The 15,274-nt window shown below is 41.8% G+C and overlaps 1 protein-coding gene across 1 annotated transcript in view; it reads left to right on the forward strand.

The window, feature by feature from the left end:
- Positions 1-15,274, forward strand: part of LOC113035764 (protocadherin-16-like) — an 81,407-nt gene that overhangs the window by 55,888 nt on the left and 10,245 nt on the right. The window contains exons 3-10 of the mRNA XM_026191454.1: positions 7,329-7,517; positions 8,215-8,446; positions 8,579-8,815; positions 8,917-9,945; positions 10,770-10,957; positions 11,040-11,136; positions 11,315-11,472; positions 12,854-13,700. Coding sequence (XP_026047239.1) covers positions 7,329-7,517; positions 8,215-8,446; positions 8,579-8,815; positions 8,917-9,945; positions 10,770-10,957; positions 11,040-11,136; positions 11,315-11,472; positions 12,854-13,700 — 2,977 coding nt within the window. The remainder of the gene's footprint in view (positions 1-7,328; positions 7,518-8,214; positions 8,447-8,578; positions 8,816-8,916; positions 9,946-10,769; positions 10,958-11,039; positions 11,137-11,314; positions 11,473-12,853; positions 13,701-15,274) is intronic.

Consider the following 15,274-nt stretch of genomic DNA (forward strand, 5'->3'; position numbering starts at 1 on the left):
ATAATACCACAGAAAAGATTTATTTTTTAAACATTACTGGTCAGCAGTCATGCTTTCTTCCAGAGGAATCACATTACCTGTTCTCTTTTTTTCTTATACTAAGTAATCTAAAAGTCTATAGTTTGTAGGTACAAAGTGCTATGCTGTGATATTTACTTGCCTTTATGCTGCCATACAGATTCATCACTCCATGAGACCTAATCATACTGATTTTCAGTTCAGGTGTTGTGTAATTTGGCATTGCTCAACCTTTTCTCCATTTTCCCTCCTTAAGCATGTGCTCTTGACAGCCACCCTTCCATTCACACCATTTCTGATGAGCCTTCAGCCAACATTAGATGCTCCTTTGTTAGGAAAATGTGTTAACCACTACACTATAGAACCATTTTATTTTTAAAAAAAATCCACAGTATCTTCAAGGCAGCTAGTGGCAGGCAGTTTTTCAGATACTGAAGTGATTAAACTGAGCAGTAGACAAGGTCCTCCGTCCTTCAACCGAAGTGTCAGATGCATCTCTCAGTTTCTGCCTTTGCTGGATTTTTTTCCTGTTTCAGATACTATTCATCCGCTGTAGATATTTTTTTAGGCCTGCCACTTCTTCTTTTGTTCTCCACTTATCCAGGAGACACTCGGGTAATAGCTCTTTGTGAATCACCATAAAAAAATACATTTTTATGCCTGTCAAACTGTGTTATCTTTGGCATTTTTCATAAATTCAGCTAAAGAATCTGGAGCAAACTATGTGTTTTTGTAAACGATTCCTAGCCATAAAGTGCCTAAAGATGCAATTTAAAATTGGTTCTTTGCTATGTTGTCATTATGTATAGACACAGCAGTGATTCACCCCTTAAGTTAGGTGCCTTTTCTGTACTTCTATGATTTGTAGTTTTCTTAACAAACCAACATTCCTCTGCAAACACTCAGGTACATTGAATGGACTATAAAATGAGTGAAAAAGCAGCCAATGCCCACAGAGATCTTTGAAAGACCCTCAAAAAGCCTGGAGGACTATCACTTAAGGAGGTAAAATATAAAGAAATGAGGCTTGCTCGAGAAAGAGAACTATGATTAGAAGATACATTGCCAGTAACAAAATTTGTTTGGGGAATGTGGATGCTCCCAAATCATTTCTGGAAAATTACAATTACATGGAATTTTTGGAGACGTGACTTCTACCTGCTTTACAGACAGAACTTCTGTTATGATGTTTCAACTTACCTGCTTTAAGTACTGTAGTATTATAGTGAGTGATGTAGGAAAGACTCAGAAACTTTACTTTTCCCTTGTCTGCAGTCTAGCTCTAAGTGTCCTTATATCCCTCCCCTTTGTTCCTTTGCCAGCTATGTGCTCCATGCAATATAGTAACCTGCTGCCCTGAACCTAGCTCCTTCACATTTATCCCTCTCTGCGCTTTACTCAGACAGGGATAAAAAGCAGCACTTCATGGAACCACTGTTGATTGGGAAATCAGTACTTCTGATTTTTCTTTCTTTTTTCTGAGAGAGTCTAAAAGTAGGCCCAGTTAGAGCCATAATCTGGCAAAATACTGCTTCACTGCTGCAAACCAATTAAACGCAAATTTATCTGTTTTTTTGCAGTAATCTCAAAGCGTACCTGTCATGTTTACATTTAAGCATGCGTAAAGGAAATATGTTAATCATCATCTGCAACTCTCGTCTGCTCGTATATTCCCCCTTCAAAGGCAGTTGGAACCTATTACCTTTGTGAAAGGATAGCTCTTGATTATATGACTTGGCAACTGGCAAATAGCATGATATTTTTTGGGGGGGAGAAATTGGTGTGATTAAGATGGTTACTGACTTTGACAGTTATATCGTGTATTACTGGGATACCCAGTATAGCAGATGTTCTTTATGTGGACAGAGACAGCATATCTGGATATAGTTCATGTTTAAGTCATGCAGTAATGCTGAATGTTATGTGAATTTCAAATGCATATAAAGTATATAAAGCTGTTGTGCGTAATTATAAAACTATTTGATATTGTTGGTGCCAGTACATTGATGCTGAGGTATAACAATAATTAGGAGTTGATGTAAAACATTATTCCCAAGGAGTTGTACCTAAAGTCATTCCTACTACAATGCAATTTGTGCGGCTGTCAAAGGAATCTACTTCCAGCCCATTTTTTCTTTGCTTTTTACAGCAAAAGCAGTGAGGTTTGAACATGTGGTTCTGGGTATTAATCCTTCAGCTCCACTTACAGACTTTTGTCTTACACTTTCTTCAAGCCACTATTTAGCTTTTTTCCTACATCAGCACTGGTGTCTTGGAGGCTGTTGGTGTTTCTTGGCTCATTACTCCTGCAAGGGCAGTTGGAACCAATTACTACAGTGAAAGGACAGTTTTATTTCTTTGAATTCAATGTGGATATTAATGCTGGCCAGAGGGTGACTCTTGATATATTTGATTACCACTTATCTTTACTGTTGAATCAGCACTAAGACAAATATTTGTACTGATGAAATATCAGTTTATAAGCTGTTATTAACTTTACACAAGTTCCCAAAATGCTTAAAATACACAGGACAACAACTCCTCTGTTAAAACAAATCGTTTAACCAGTCCTGGCGTTGCTGCAGCTTTACAGTATGGTACCCTGATTGCAGTGTATTAGGGATACCATGTTTCTGCCCTGCTTTGTCATATTCAGACCTTCTCTGTGTACATATGTGGAACACAATGGGGCAATATGGATGATACTCTGAGATACTTGATATATTTCATTGCCTTTATCACACTTACACAAAAACAGCTAGACGTCACAGGCCACAGTTTGGCAGTATTTAATGTCACAATTTTATAGACCTTACACATGTCTTAAACTATGCTGTGAAGGTTTCAGCTTTTTGTCTCATGAGTAATCACTGAAATCTTTCACATATGGTTGGTCCTAATCCAGACGGTACAGGCTGTGCTACAAATGTTTAGAGTTTTGATATATTTGTCAACAGTGAGCGGGCTTCTTCCTTCCACTGCCCGGGTGTGGTCTTTGTCTGGCTCTTTGGTGTGGTGGGGGACATGTCACAAAGTCCCTGACCTGCCCATCTGCTACTTAAGCGGCTATTGAGAGAGGCCTTTAGGAGGTCTCCACCTCGTTTTCCTCATCTCTGCTCTCTTCAGAAGTGATGCCAGGACAATAGAGGCAGAGCAGTGTGCAGGGCTTCGCACCAGCTGTGAAAGCTCAAAGCATTTCTCAGTCCAGATTTCTACAGCTCACCCACTCGTTTTACTTCTTTGAGCCTACTCTTTCCTCTTTGCCTCTGCTGTCTTTAATGATCTTGTCACTTTATCAATCTATCACATTACCCTGCTGATTGCTCCTGTGTGAGTCCTGCTATTAAGAGCTTAACTTGTCATGCCTGTACAGCTGTCATTGAATATTATTTTTGAATGAAATTCACCATGTTGTGGTGAAAAATGCATGTGATTGGGTCTAATATTGTTCTAAATCTCACTGGGTTGTCAGAAACTGCGGCGTCACTGCTCTGAAAGTTCCACATCATAAATATGCCTACTGAAATCTATGTAGTGGGTGGAGTACTAATTTCCCTTACCTTTTATAAATCTTCATCATTCACTAAACAAGGTCCCCTTTATTCTAAACCTAAGGATGAAAACTTTTTCCTTTTTAACATCCACACAATATTTCTTTAAGCCCACGCCAACTGTCTGGCCAACATATGTAAGTAAAAGCACTACTCCAGAAAGATAAAAGAAAGCTCAGTCATAAATATGAGCTTAAGAGATTTAGAAATGTCATCCAGTATTTTCTAAAACTGTTGCTGTATTTTGTTTAATTTGGGCCCCTGCTGGTTTTGCTGCATACTAATCTGTGTTTTGTATGTTTGCAATGAGAATACAAAAAAATATTTGGAGTTTGATGTCATCGGAGTTCAGAATTAACTTGATCTTGCTGTCTTGCTCTGCAAGCATCACGAGACTGTGATGAGCAGTCGCTTTATTCCCAATGTTTGTACGTTTGTGTCTTTGCTTACGCATCTAAGGTACACTCACAGGACTTGTGCATGCAGAGTTTGATTGATGTGTGTGATGATTTCCCAGTTGGCAAACATTTACATGCGCACTCCGTCATTTGTGGCCTGTTTGGATTGGCAGAGTTGCGGTCCTGATTGGCTGGTTTTGCTGAGGAATACGTGAGATGGATTTGTTTGACTGGGCACTCTAAAATACGGGGTGCGTGAATAAAAACTACATTGCCTTCAGTTCACCCCTTGTTGGCTTCAGCGGGCCCAGCTTTGCATCATTCACTTACTCACTGGTTTTTGCACTAGTTCTTTCCACGGTGTGGTTTTTATGCACGGCTGCACAATGAAGGTCTAGCGGGGAGCACTAGCTATGGACAAATAAGGTCACACATACATATGTTTGCATTAACCTCATACATTTATGATCAAGAACTGAAAAGCCACATTCAATGATTAGAAAAGGCATTTTGGGAAATTTCACATCCAAAAATAGAAATCACCCAAATCCTGGCCTTCTGAAAAGAAAATAAAGGCCAGGCTCTTTCCCAGACCACAGTATTAGGATATTAGACGGCCCAGAAAACAATAGAGCAGGAAAAAGCCTCAAGATCATTATTTCATTTGGACATGTTATATATAAATATACAAAATCCTGTTCTCTCCTGTGAGTTCTGTTCTCTTGACTGGACAGTCAGTCAGTCAGTCAGTCAGAAAGTCAGAAAGTCTCCTCTGGAAGTCTCCTGGAATCTGATGGGAGAACCACAAAGTTCCCCAGTTATCTTTGGATTTGTCCAGCTTGTTTTACTAAGGACTCAGCCAAACGTTGCCTTTCCCCTGCTGATAAGACAGCTCCCATCATTCCTCACTCACATACATGAAGTGTAGGGAGAATACTGCTGGCTGCTGGTGATGATCTAAGCGTACTCTTGCTTTTGAACTTTAATCCAATAAAAATAAAGTTTGTGTAATACCTATACACTCCAGAGGAGAGAGTACAAAGTCACTGGGAAACTGAAACAGAGGCACCTGATATTAGTGATGGATACAGCATAGTGGAGACTGGTATTTTTCTATGCTGCATTGGGTGGAGAATTCCTATTTATATCGAGCAGATGTTAAATGACTTGTCTGGTTACCAGTTTTAAAATTTACAATATGTATATGTGGTTGAGGTTAAGCCTTAATGTGCTTTCTGGAAGTTATATATAGTATAAAAGGTTAGAATAGAATGGTAATTAAACCAAGAATGCATGAAAGGGACATAAACAAGTATGAATAATGCATGACTCCTCGCTGTGACACCAGTGCAGAACTGTAGCATTATGCAACGTCCCAAAAGAAAAGGCTTTTATTTATTACTTTTTTGAATCTAATTTTGTCTGATGTTTTCTGGCTTATTCATCTTAATCTACTTTTATTTTTAGTTTGTAATCAGGGACTTTGAGCAGCACACTGGCTCATTTTCATTACTGACACTGGGATTGCCCAATCAAATGTCTTAATGTGACCGTCCCCTCCCCCACCACTGCTGTGCGCTCATGCAACAAACAACTGTAAAAACGGTAAAATACTGTAAGTAGGGGTTTCAATTACCCAGTTTATTGTGCCACGCTTATTTTTTACAATTTGCTGGTATTTTTTTTTAAACTCAAAAAACAGCCTCATTTCATTGTGAACTGCTGTTTAGCCTGAATAGACTAAAAAAACTCCTGTTGCCACCTTACTGAAAGCATTTTTTTCTTGTCTTTTCTTTCTTTTTCATACACTGTATGTAGGTGTACTTTTAAAAAGTTTTTATAGAAGGTTTTGCCCAAAATGGGAAAAAAAATCATAGCTTCTACAATCAGTAAAGGTTTTTGAAGGTTCAGTCACAAGAGAGGAAATGTGTTCTTGCAGATCTGCTGGGAAATGCTTGTTGCATATCTGCTATCTTTTTCTTTAACAACATTCAGGTATTCACACCAAGGTGCTCCTTCAGTTTCCCCCCAGCTGACACTCATCACACAAATATGAGTAAACCAAACACATAAATCTTTGGGGTTGTTATAAATAACTTGTCCCCCCCTGCTAAATGATAAAAAGTAAGCAACAGCTTTTGCACATTAAAAGAGTAGCTTTTCTCGTATTGCTCTTGGTTTCCCCTTTCCTCGTGTGGTTTATTATTCTTCTTCTCTTTGGCTTGCATCTCTGCCAGCCTTACGACTCTCTCACTCCAACACCCCACTCACCCTCTGTTAGGAGTTACAGTCAAGAGGGCTCTCTGCTGAGTCCCCCGTCTGCCATCTGCTCAGGAAAGAGATGAAGGCTAAATTATTGCAGACAAACCTTCATCACCTCAAGTGAATGATTTCCATCCATTCACAGCCATACAAGTAACATCTTTTTTAAAAGTCAGGATTTGATAATAACCATGGCTTGCCTTATTTTTCTTGGCGATATTTCTGATGAGTGCTCCCTCTTTCACAGATGAGGTTCCCTGCTGCTACACGTTGGAGCACCAGACCATGAGCTCAATTTTATTCCAATTAGTGTTTTTGCTAAAAGGATTCATTTATAAAACATGGAAGGAAGAAGAATTCTAATCAACTTGTGAGGTTTAACCCTACTCTAATCTGCGATCTAGCACCAACACTTGCAAACAATTATGCTGCTCGTACCCAGGGGTTGATCTGATTGGTGTGTTTGCCTTGTGCTGTCTTGGGAGATCCAACAGTAATTTAGCTGGCTTCTTGGCTGATGGCTTGGGAGCTACTTTTATAGCTCCAGTGGTTCTATCCTTCTCTAAATGTGCAGCATTATTAAGACCAGACTGCAACCAGGACATCACATCAGGTTGTAATGCGTTGCACTAAAATATAATGTGTGGTATCCCACCATTGCCCAGTCGCTCTTGTCACTGTCCTTTGCAGACACACACTACTCTAGAAGCAGGCAGTTTCTCCCACTGGCAGGCCTCCCAGAGCCTGTAGAAGTCATCCTCCTTCCTGCCCCCCCCACCCCCCCCCTTCATTCCCTCAGAGCTCTTTCTGCCAGAGGGCCTGTTTGGCTCATGTTCTGGCTCGGATAAACAATAAAGAACGGATCCAAAGATGCTTTCAAAGGCACCTGGTATGGTGCTCCTGTTTCAGTTTGTGGACTGTCCTGACTCTTACAACTAATAGAAATTAGTTTTGATCTAATGAGGATTTAGAGTAACGTAATTGAATATGGAAACTGCTGAGTTTATCCAGTGAGATATTCCCCTTCCAACTTAATAAATTTTAATTGTAATGTGCAATGTTGGACTGTTTAACCCATAGCATGTTTTCCTCTCTGTAGGTGACTGCGGCAGATGCAGACAGTGGCTCCTATGGCTTGATTACCTATTCTCTTGGCTCTGGCATTAACAGCGCTGTTCCCTCTAAATTCACCATTGGCAAGGAGACTGGCCAGATCTGCACTACTGCTGCACTAGACAGAGATCAAGGACCAGCCAGCTTCGACTTTACTGTTACTGCAGTAGATGGGGTAAGCCACCGCCCTTTGAAATCATGAATCCACAGAGCTGCAGTATAATCCCATAAACACAGCAGCCATGCTTTTCTTATAGACAGGAGAGCAGAGATGTGGCCAACTGTGCAGGGAAAAAAATGAGTTTTTGAGTTGTCCCCCTCCCAAGTTTGAATAGTTCTCCTTGGTAGGTAGACTTAAGTTAGTACAGCATCCTGTGCACTGACTGCCAAAAAATACTTAAAGAAGAAAAAGTTAAAAATGAAAGAAAATTACTGCGGGCATGTTAAAGCAATCAGAAGGAAAATACCTCAACTGTCAGGCAGTAATATTTTAACAAGTTGGACTGCCGCCTTCCTCGTTTTTGCCACCTGGTCCAAATGAAAAGCCTGCACTGTATTTCTGCAAATGAAAAGGCTATGAAACAGACTTGGGTTGCAGCAAGCCCTCTCACCCTCCACGGGTCATGACATATTGCTCTTTCCCAAGGGAAACTATCAATCTGTGTCCCTACGCGAACCTCCTGGGACTATATTTTAGAGGCTACGCCATACATCGAAATCTTAACTGGGTTTACTGCTGGTTTTTACTTCCACCATTAATGTGGTCTATGTGCGCTGTTAATGTGGCCTAAATCCTGCTTTCAGGTATGTTTTTACTGTTCATGATTTAATATGTGAAGGTATAACAAAAGAGCTTTTTGTTTCCTCTGCAGGGTGGACTGAGCTCAGTGGCCTATGTCAGGGTAGATCTGGTGGACATTAATGATAACAGACCCGCTTTCTACCCTCTCAGTTATGCTGTTAGTTTGAGCACACAGAGTGCCCCTGGGACATCTGTTGTCAGAGTGACAGCCTATGACCCAGACTCAGGCAAGAATGGGCGAATTACATACAAAACAGTGCCTGGAGGGGCTTCTCCATACTTTACTCTCAACAAAGACACAGGTCAGTGTAAATATTGTTCCCCATTCCTGCTCTGGACTTTTATAATGATTTACAGAAATAATTCAAACAATTTATGATATTGTGTGATGTCAAAATTGCCTGTTAATGTATTATCTTTGAATCCTTTTATAGGTGTGATCTCACTGTCTCGATCTGTCTATGGGAAGGCCAACTCTGTCGTTCCAATGGTTATCTCTGCTCAGGATGGTGGTGGTCTTGTTGCCTTAGCGAATGCCAGAGTTAACATTAGTGTGGTGGCAGGTTTAGTGGCTCCGCCCGTGTTTGAAAAGACTCAGTATTACTTCACCGTGTCAGAGGACGTCCTGCGCGGGACTGTTGTGGGAATCGTCCAGGCCAGCAGTAAAACAGGTGCGGACTACAGACACCTTAATCTGACACTTCTTCTGTAAAACCCCCCCCCAAAAATGTTATAATTCAGTGACCTGTCTTTGTAATTTTACATCTTTCAGGCATCTCTAGAGATATTTCCTATACCATCAGCTCCGGAGACCCTGCAGGCTACTTCACAGTTGATCCTGACACCGGGGCCCTAAGGACCAGTCTTCCCCTGGATCATGAAGCCCAATCAGCTCTTGATTTGGAGGTGCAGGCCCGCAGCGGCAACCCTCCTGCCTTTGGCCAGACCCGTGTCCACATTACCATTGCAGATGTCAACGACAACCCACCTGTTTTCCTGCCCTCATCCTCAGAGTCCCTGCTGCTGCCAGAGCATACAGAAATGGGCACAGTAGTTTATCGTGTCCAAGCTGAGGACAGAGACTCAGCAGTCAATGGACAACTCACCTTTGACCTTTCTTCTTCAAATGGACTCCAGAGGATTTTTAGCATAGAGCGCAGCAGTGGAGAGATTCGATTGGTAGGGAGCCTCTCTTATGAGAATACCCCCCGTTATGACCTCCAGGTTATCGCCAAGGATAGTGGAGTACCCCAGCTAAGTGCCACCTTCATGCTTGTGGTTCATGTCCAGGCAGAGAACGACCAGGGTCCTGTGTTTGACACCCTCACATACCGCGTTGAATTAAAAGAAGGAACTCCAATAAGCACACGCTTTCTGCAAGTCAGAGCTTTGAACAGAGAAACACCAACCTCTGGCCACGTTGCTCCCCTGGCATATCATTTACGTCCAGATGGAGATGCTGCAGGTTTTGGCATTGCTGCAGACAGCGGCTGGCTGTTTGTGAAGAGTGCCCTGGACAGGGAAGTCAAGGACATGTACCTCCTGACAGTGTTAGCCAGTACAGGCCATGGACAGTTAAAGAAGACAGGCAGTGCCACAGTGCGGATATCGGTGACTGATGAGAATGATAACTCTCCTCGGCTTACGCAGGAAAGGGTCTTCATGGCTGTGAGAGAGAACCTGCCTCCGGGAACAGGCTTTGGTCACGTGTTGGCCACAGATCGCGACAGCGGCCCCAACGGACGCCTCGCTTACCGCTTTCTGCATCCTGACCGTCACTTTCAGATTAACACCCACACAGGTTAACTGAAAATTTTATCCACTGAGATTAGTCAGTTAGACTTAAGTGTTAAAATGTGGCTTGATTAGTTTAATTTTAATAAGCAACCATATAAATATGCATATTTATACAAAAAAGGTAATGAAGGCATAAAAATTTGATTTGCCTAAAGAACAGAACAGGCATGCAAAAACATTAGTTCACCAGTGACAGAGGAGATAACATGAGAAAGGAAGCTGATATTATTTGTTTAATTGATCTCCAAGGCTTTGCAGAAGATCAGCCTTTGAAGATATTGGCACATGCTTGACTGGAAATTTTTAATTGATCAGCTTAATTATGTCCATTTTATCTGTCTGTAAAATTGTGTTATGGTCAAACTAAGCTCAAATAACCAAAAAAATAAATTTTTCCTGAATGAAAAGCATGTGGAAAAACACAATTTAGTCAAGTCAGAGAGACATCTCTAAAAGATGAGAGACTGAGGTTGCCCCTCTGCCACTGTCATAAATTAGTTAGATCACGGTGACAGCAGCACTAAGCATCCTGCTGAGTTCTAATTGGCCTGCTGAGCCTGCTAGTCTGTAGGTGGAGACTCGGGCTCTGATTTGTGATCAGCTTCTAGCAGAGTTGTGAGTCTCTAGAGCATCTTCCAACCTCTCAGAAATCTTCTGTTTGTGTGTATGAACGTGTATCCGACTGTGTACGAACAGATCTGCACACTGTTCATGTCTATTACTTATGTGTCACTGATCAAAGCCGGCTGGCTCTTAAGACTCATCATTATTCCAGTGGACTTGTGCCTGTGCATAAAATCTCTCTCATTTATCTACTTGTGTCCCCAGGTGAGATCAGCACAAGGATGACTCTGGACAGAGAGCAGCAGTCTACTTACCAGCTCTTGGTGGTGGCACAAGACGGAGGTTCACCCCCTCGTAGCGCCACAGGCACCGCTTTCATCACTGTACTGGACGAAAATGACAACGACCCTGTTTTCATCCACAGTCAGTCAGGGAAAAACATCATAATTCAGGTAATGTCGAAAGAGCACAAATGTTGTTTGGCAGAAAATAAATTGCTATCATAGAGTGCTGAAAATCTGGTTTAACCCTTAGGTGATGGAAGGTCAGCCTTCTGGGGTTGTACTGGGTACACTGCAAGCCAAAGACCCTGATGAAGGGGAGAATGGCACAATATTCTATTCTTTGTCAGGTACTTTATAGAGACGTTTAAAGAAATATATCTTCCTCCAGTCTTTATTAATTTTTTCATGCTTTTCTTCTTTTTTTGTATATTGTTGAAAGCGGATTCAATTTAATGTTTGTGTTTGTGTGTTCAGGCTTCCTATGCACTTCTCATCTCAAGTTCGGGTATGCTCTGTTTCTTCTAGGTCCCAGAGCTGAGCGCTTCTCTTTGAACACAAACACTGGCGAGTTGCGTTCGTCATCCCCTCTCAGCCACTCGGAACGGGCTGAGTACACTCTGACGGTGACAGCCACCGACAGAGGACTGCCCCCTCGCAGCACCTCCTGCTCCCTCACCATTCAGGTTAGACTGTGTTTTGGAACCACTGCGAGCACAAACACCCACTATATTCACCTATTTGATATCAAAGAATAGACTCGGGGCAGCGACGATCTGCATCCCTGGGCCCCTCGCACTAGTTGCAGACATATCAGCCTCACTTCTGACAAGGTCCCCTCCCATCCCCTCCCCTTTTCTTCCCCTGTGAATTTTCAAAAGGGAAATTTCTATCTGAAATGGAAAAGTGGATCTGAATCAAATACTCCCAGCTGGCTCGTGATGAGGGCCAGCTGTAGACGTCTATGATCAAGGTCATACTCAATGACTTCAACACTTTTTTAATACAGTAGCCCTTTTTGCAAGGAGCAGCAAGGCTATACACTCAACATAAAACACAGCATTAAAGGTAATTCGTGTTAATATTTAATATAGAACAGAAAAAAACACAATGGAAGAACTCTGGAAGGAAGATTTATAGGTTCCAGGAAAATTGAGCTCCTATATAAACAGCTCCAGTCAGCGCCAGCGCAATTTTTCCTCTTTTCCAATAACAAAAAATGGAAGTCATAATTGTTAGTTAATTGGATTAAACAGTGCAGTGTTGTTCTTGCCTTGTGACGTATTTGTGTAATTTCCTTTAATCATCTTTTCTGAATGATTATTTAATTCCGTCGATGATAGGATAGGCCTATTCCAATTTATTTTTGGAACACTTCTTTTCCATCTAATGTGGAACCAATTTACAGCTTGTCAGCAAGCACAGCATATTTTTTTGAGTGCCTACTTAGTGTGGGAATTGTGCTGTTGGATACACTGCTGAGTATCCAGACTGGCCAATCAGGTTACAAAACACGGTCAGTAATTTCGATTAAAATTTCATCAATAAAGCCACTCCGTGCTCATTTACCTTTCACAGCTGCTTTAATTTTCACACTACATGCATGTATCAAAGGGAAAAAACATGTTTTATTTAAACAATGTTTCAGAAGAGAAATAATAAGGTTGTAGTCTTTGAAGACACTCGGAAAAGAAGTGTAAAACTATATGCAGTACCGCAGTATTCCTCAGTACTAAATTCAAGCCCTTATAACACTTCCTTTTCTGATTGCAGCACTTTTATCATCTATTATATTTCTTGGCATCCAAACAGATGTCAGATTAATCTTAGCAGTCATGTTATTGAAGTCTATAAAAACCTTTTGTAAGTGGTTTCATTTATTCCCCGTGAACACATTCAGTGTGGAGAGGACGTCTGTTTCCACTTTGCCTAAAATCCATAAAATATTTTCGTTCTGTATTGAAAATTGCAAACTTAAGTTGCCACTGGGCATTTGAGTGAAGCATTAGATCTGCTGCCATGTTGCTGCGCCGTTAAATATAAATCCAATGTGTTGCTTTACTGCAGGTTATCAGCATTAACAGACCTGCTACCAAGAAGAATTCACTCTCCATAACTTTCAATTCGGTGGAGGAGGCCAAGCCCGGGTCTGTTATTGGCTCGGTCCGTCTCCATGATAGAGGAACCTTAGAGGACGACAAGGTGACCTACACAGTGGTGGGGGGTACGGACCGAGATGGCACATTTGTTGTGGATCGTCTGACTGGGGACGTTTACTTGGCTCGCCCTCTTGACTATGAACGAGACTCGCGCTACAATCTGCAAATTGAAGTGGATGACTTCTCCGAGGCCCCTCCGAGCAGCACTCTTGTCCACCTGGACATCGACATAGAGGACAGTAATGACCACACTCCTCAGTTCCCAGAGGACCCCATCACAATTGTCATCTCTGAGAGCATGGATCCTGGCTCCTCTGTCTATACTTTCCAGGCCACAGATAAGGATGGCAGTGGGTCCAACAGCAAACTGGTGTATTCCATACTACAACAGTGGCCAAATACCCCAGGTCTATTAACCCTCGACCCATCAACTGGGGTTCTCTCCTTGGGCCAGAAGCTGGACTATGAGGTCACTCCAAACCTCATCCTGGTTGTAAAAGCAACAGATTCTGCTCCTGATGTCAGCCAGAGGCGCTGGGGTTCTGTCACGGCAAGGCTGTATGTGACCGATGAGAATGACAATCCACCAGTGTTCATATCGCCAACAGCTGTCAGTGTGATGGAGGATCAGCCAGTGGGCTTTGTAGTGCTGTATGTCATGGCCAGAGATGCAGACCAAGGGGAGAATGGTAGAGTGACCTACAGAATTCAATCAGGCAACACTGCAGGGACATTCAGTCTCAACCCTAGTACGGGTAAGTGCAGCCCGAAGCCAGGCTTTATTCTCCGTGTGCTTCATTCAAATTAGCTATGCTGTTTTTCATGCATAGCTAATTTACATCCTTTAGATCGGTTTTCTTGTCACAATCCTCAACAGAAAGGGCTTTTAACACCCAAAGGTCATTGTATACATGCAAATTCATTTTGATTTCACCTTGCAATTGCACAAAAACAGGAAAGGTCTTGACATACACGCTGTATTCACTACTTATTAGGGCTGTACTGTCGTATATTTGACATTAATCACTTTGTTGATGGGTGTGCAACTGAAGTTAAGGTGTAGAAAAATAAATGAACAGAACATTTTCTTGCTACTTTTTTGCGCTCAGTGACCAGTGATATGTCAGGATCACAGGGCTCCTGTCCTAAGGTGCCACTGCTGTCTCGCCATTATCTTTTTCAAAAATACCCCGAAAGGGAAATCTGATTTTTTTTATATCTTCATAAGTTAGCTCTGGCGATGACTGTGAACTTTGCTTTCCACCCAGTGTTATCTGGGATAGCTACTGATCACAACTATGAGTTGTTATGATTAGAAGAATAGTCTACTTAAAAAATATTTAATTTAAGTGCAAATACAAACAGTTTGAAGATTATAATGAGTAAGATTTCAAATCTCTTATGCTGTTTACTTGTTTTCCTCATCTTTCTGCTTCTTTTTTCTACTTATCATTATACTAAAACTTTTGGCTTCAGTTTCTCAGGTCTCTCTTTGTATTCTCTGCCCTGCTAGGCTGTAGAACTAGAACTAAAGCACTACTGTGTCATGCAAATCTTTTGCTGAAGATGAAAATATTTCATCTTCAGCAAAAGACAAGCAAATCTGCATCAGAATCTCCTTCTAAATTTCACTTTGCATTGCATATATACTCACTACTCTACACGACTCCACACAAAATTCACCTAACCTTACTTTCTATAAACACACACAAACTGTTTTAATAATCTGCTTACTTCTAAGGTCAGCCCAATTCTTGCTTCACCTTTCATGACTTATTTCTCTCAGTTGGAGGCCAGACAGGCCAGCTTGCCAAATATTAAACGCACACATACACACACACAAGAATGTGCAAGTACACGTGCATACGCGCGCACACACAACAACCCATCATCTGTTATTGTGGATCTATTCCCATGAAAGACCAAAGAACCTCCTGCTCAGGCTTCTGGGAACCATTAGAGGAGGGATCAGTTACGCGTGTTTATGTGTACGCACGTGTGTATGTGTGTGCGTAGGCATGCACATATGTGTTTGTGTGCTTGCATTAGAGTATGTCACTTAGTCAGCGCTGACCTTGGGCCATTTGGTCCTGTGGGCTTTGTTGTGGTGTTTGAGACACGTGTCAACATTTGCTCCGCCCTCGCCTTCAAGTCGCCAACCAGGATGCCTCCTGGAGCAGTTTGGGGATGGAAACATTCAGCGTCTGTCATGCATGTCACTTCTGCTTCAGCCCAGTATGTGCACTCATCTTGAAGTGCTTTTCATGCACACTAGTTATTTGTTAGAATAGTGACAAGTTAATCCTTTGTGCACCTGGTTTGCTCCCGT

This window comes from Astatotilapia calliptera, chromosome 14 (genome assembly GCF_900246225.1).
Source record: "Astatotilapia calliptera chromosome 14, fAstCal1.2, whole genome shotgun sequence".
Classification (NCBI taxonomy): domain Eukaryota; kingdom Metazoa; phylum Chordata; class Actinopteri; order Cichliformes; family Cichlidae; genus Astatotilapia; species Astatotilapia calliptera.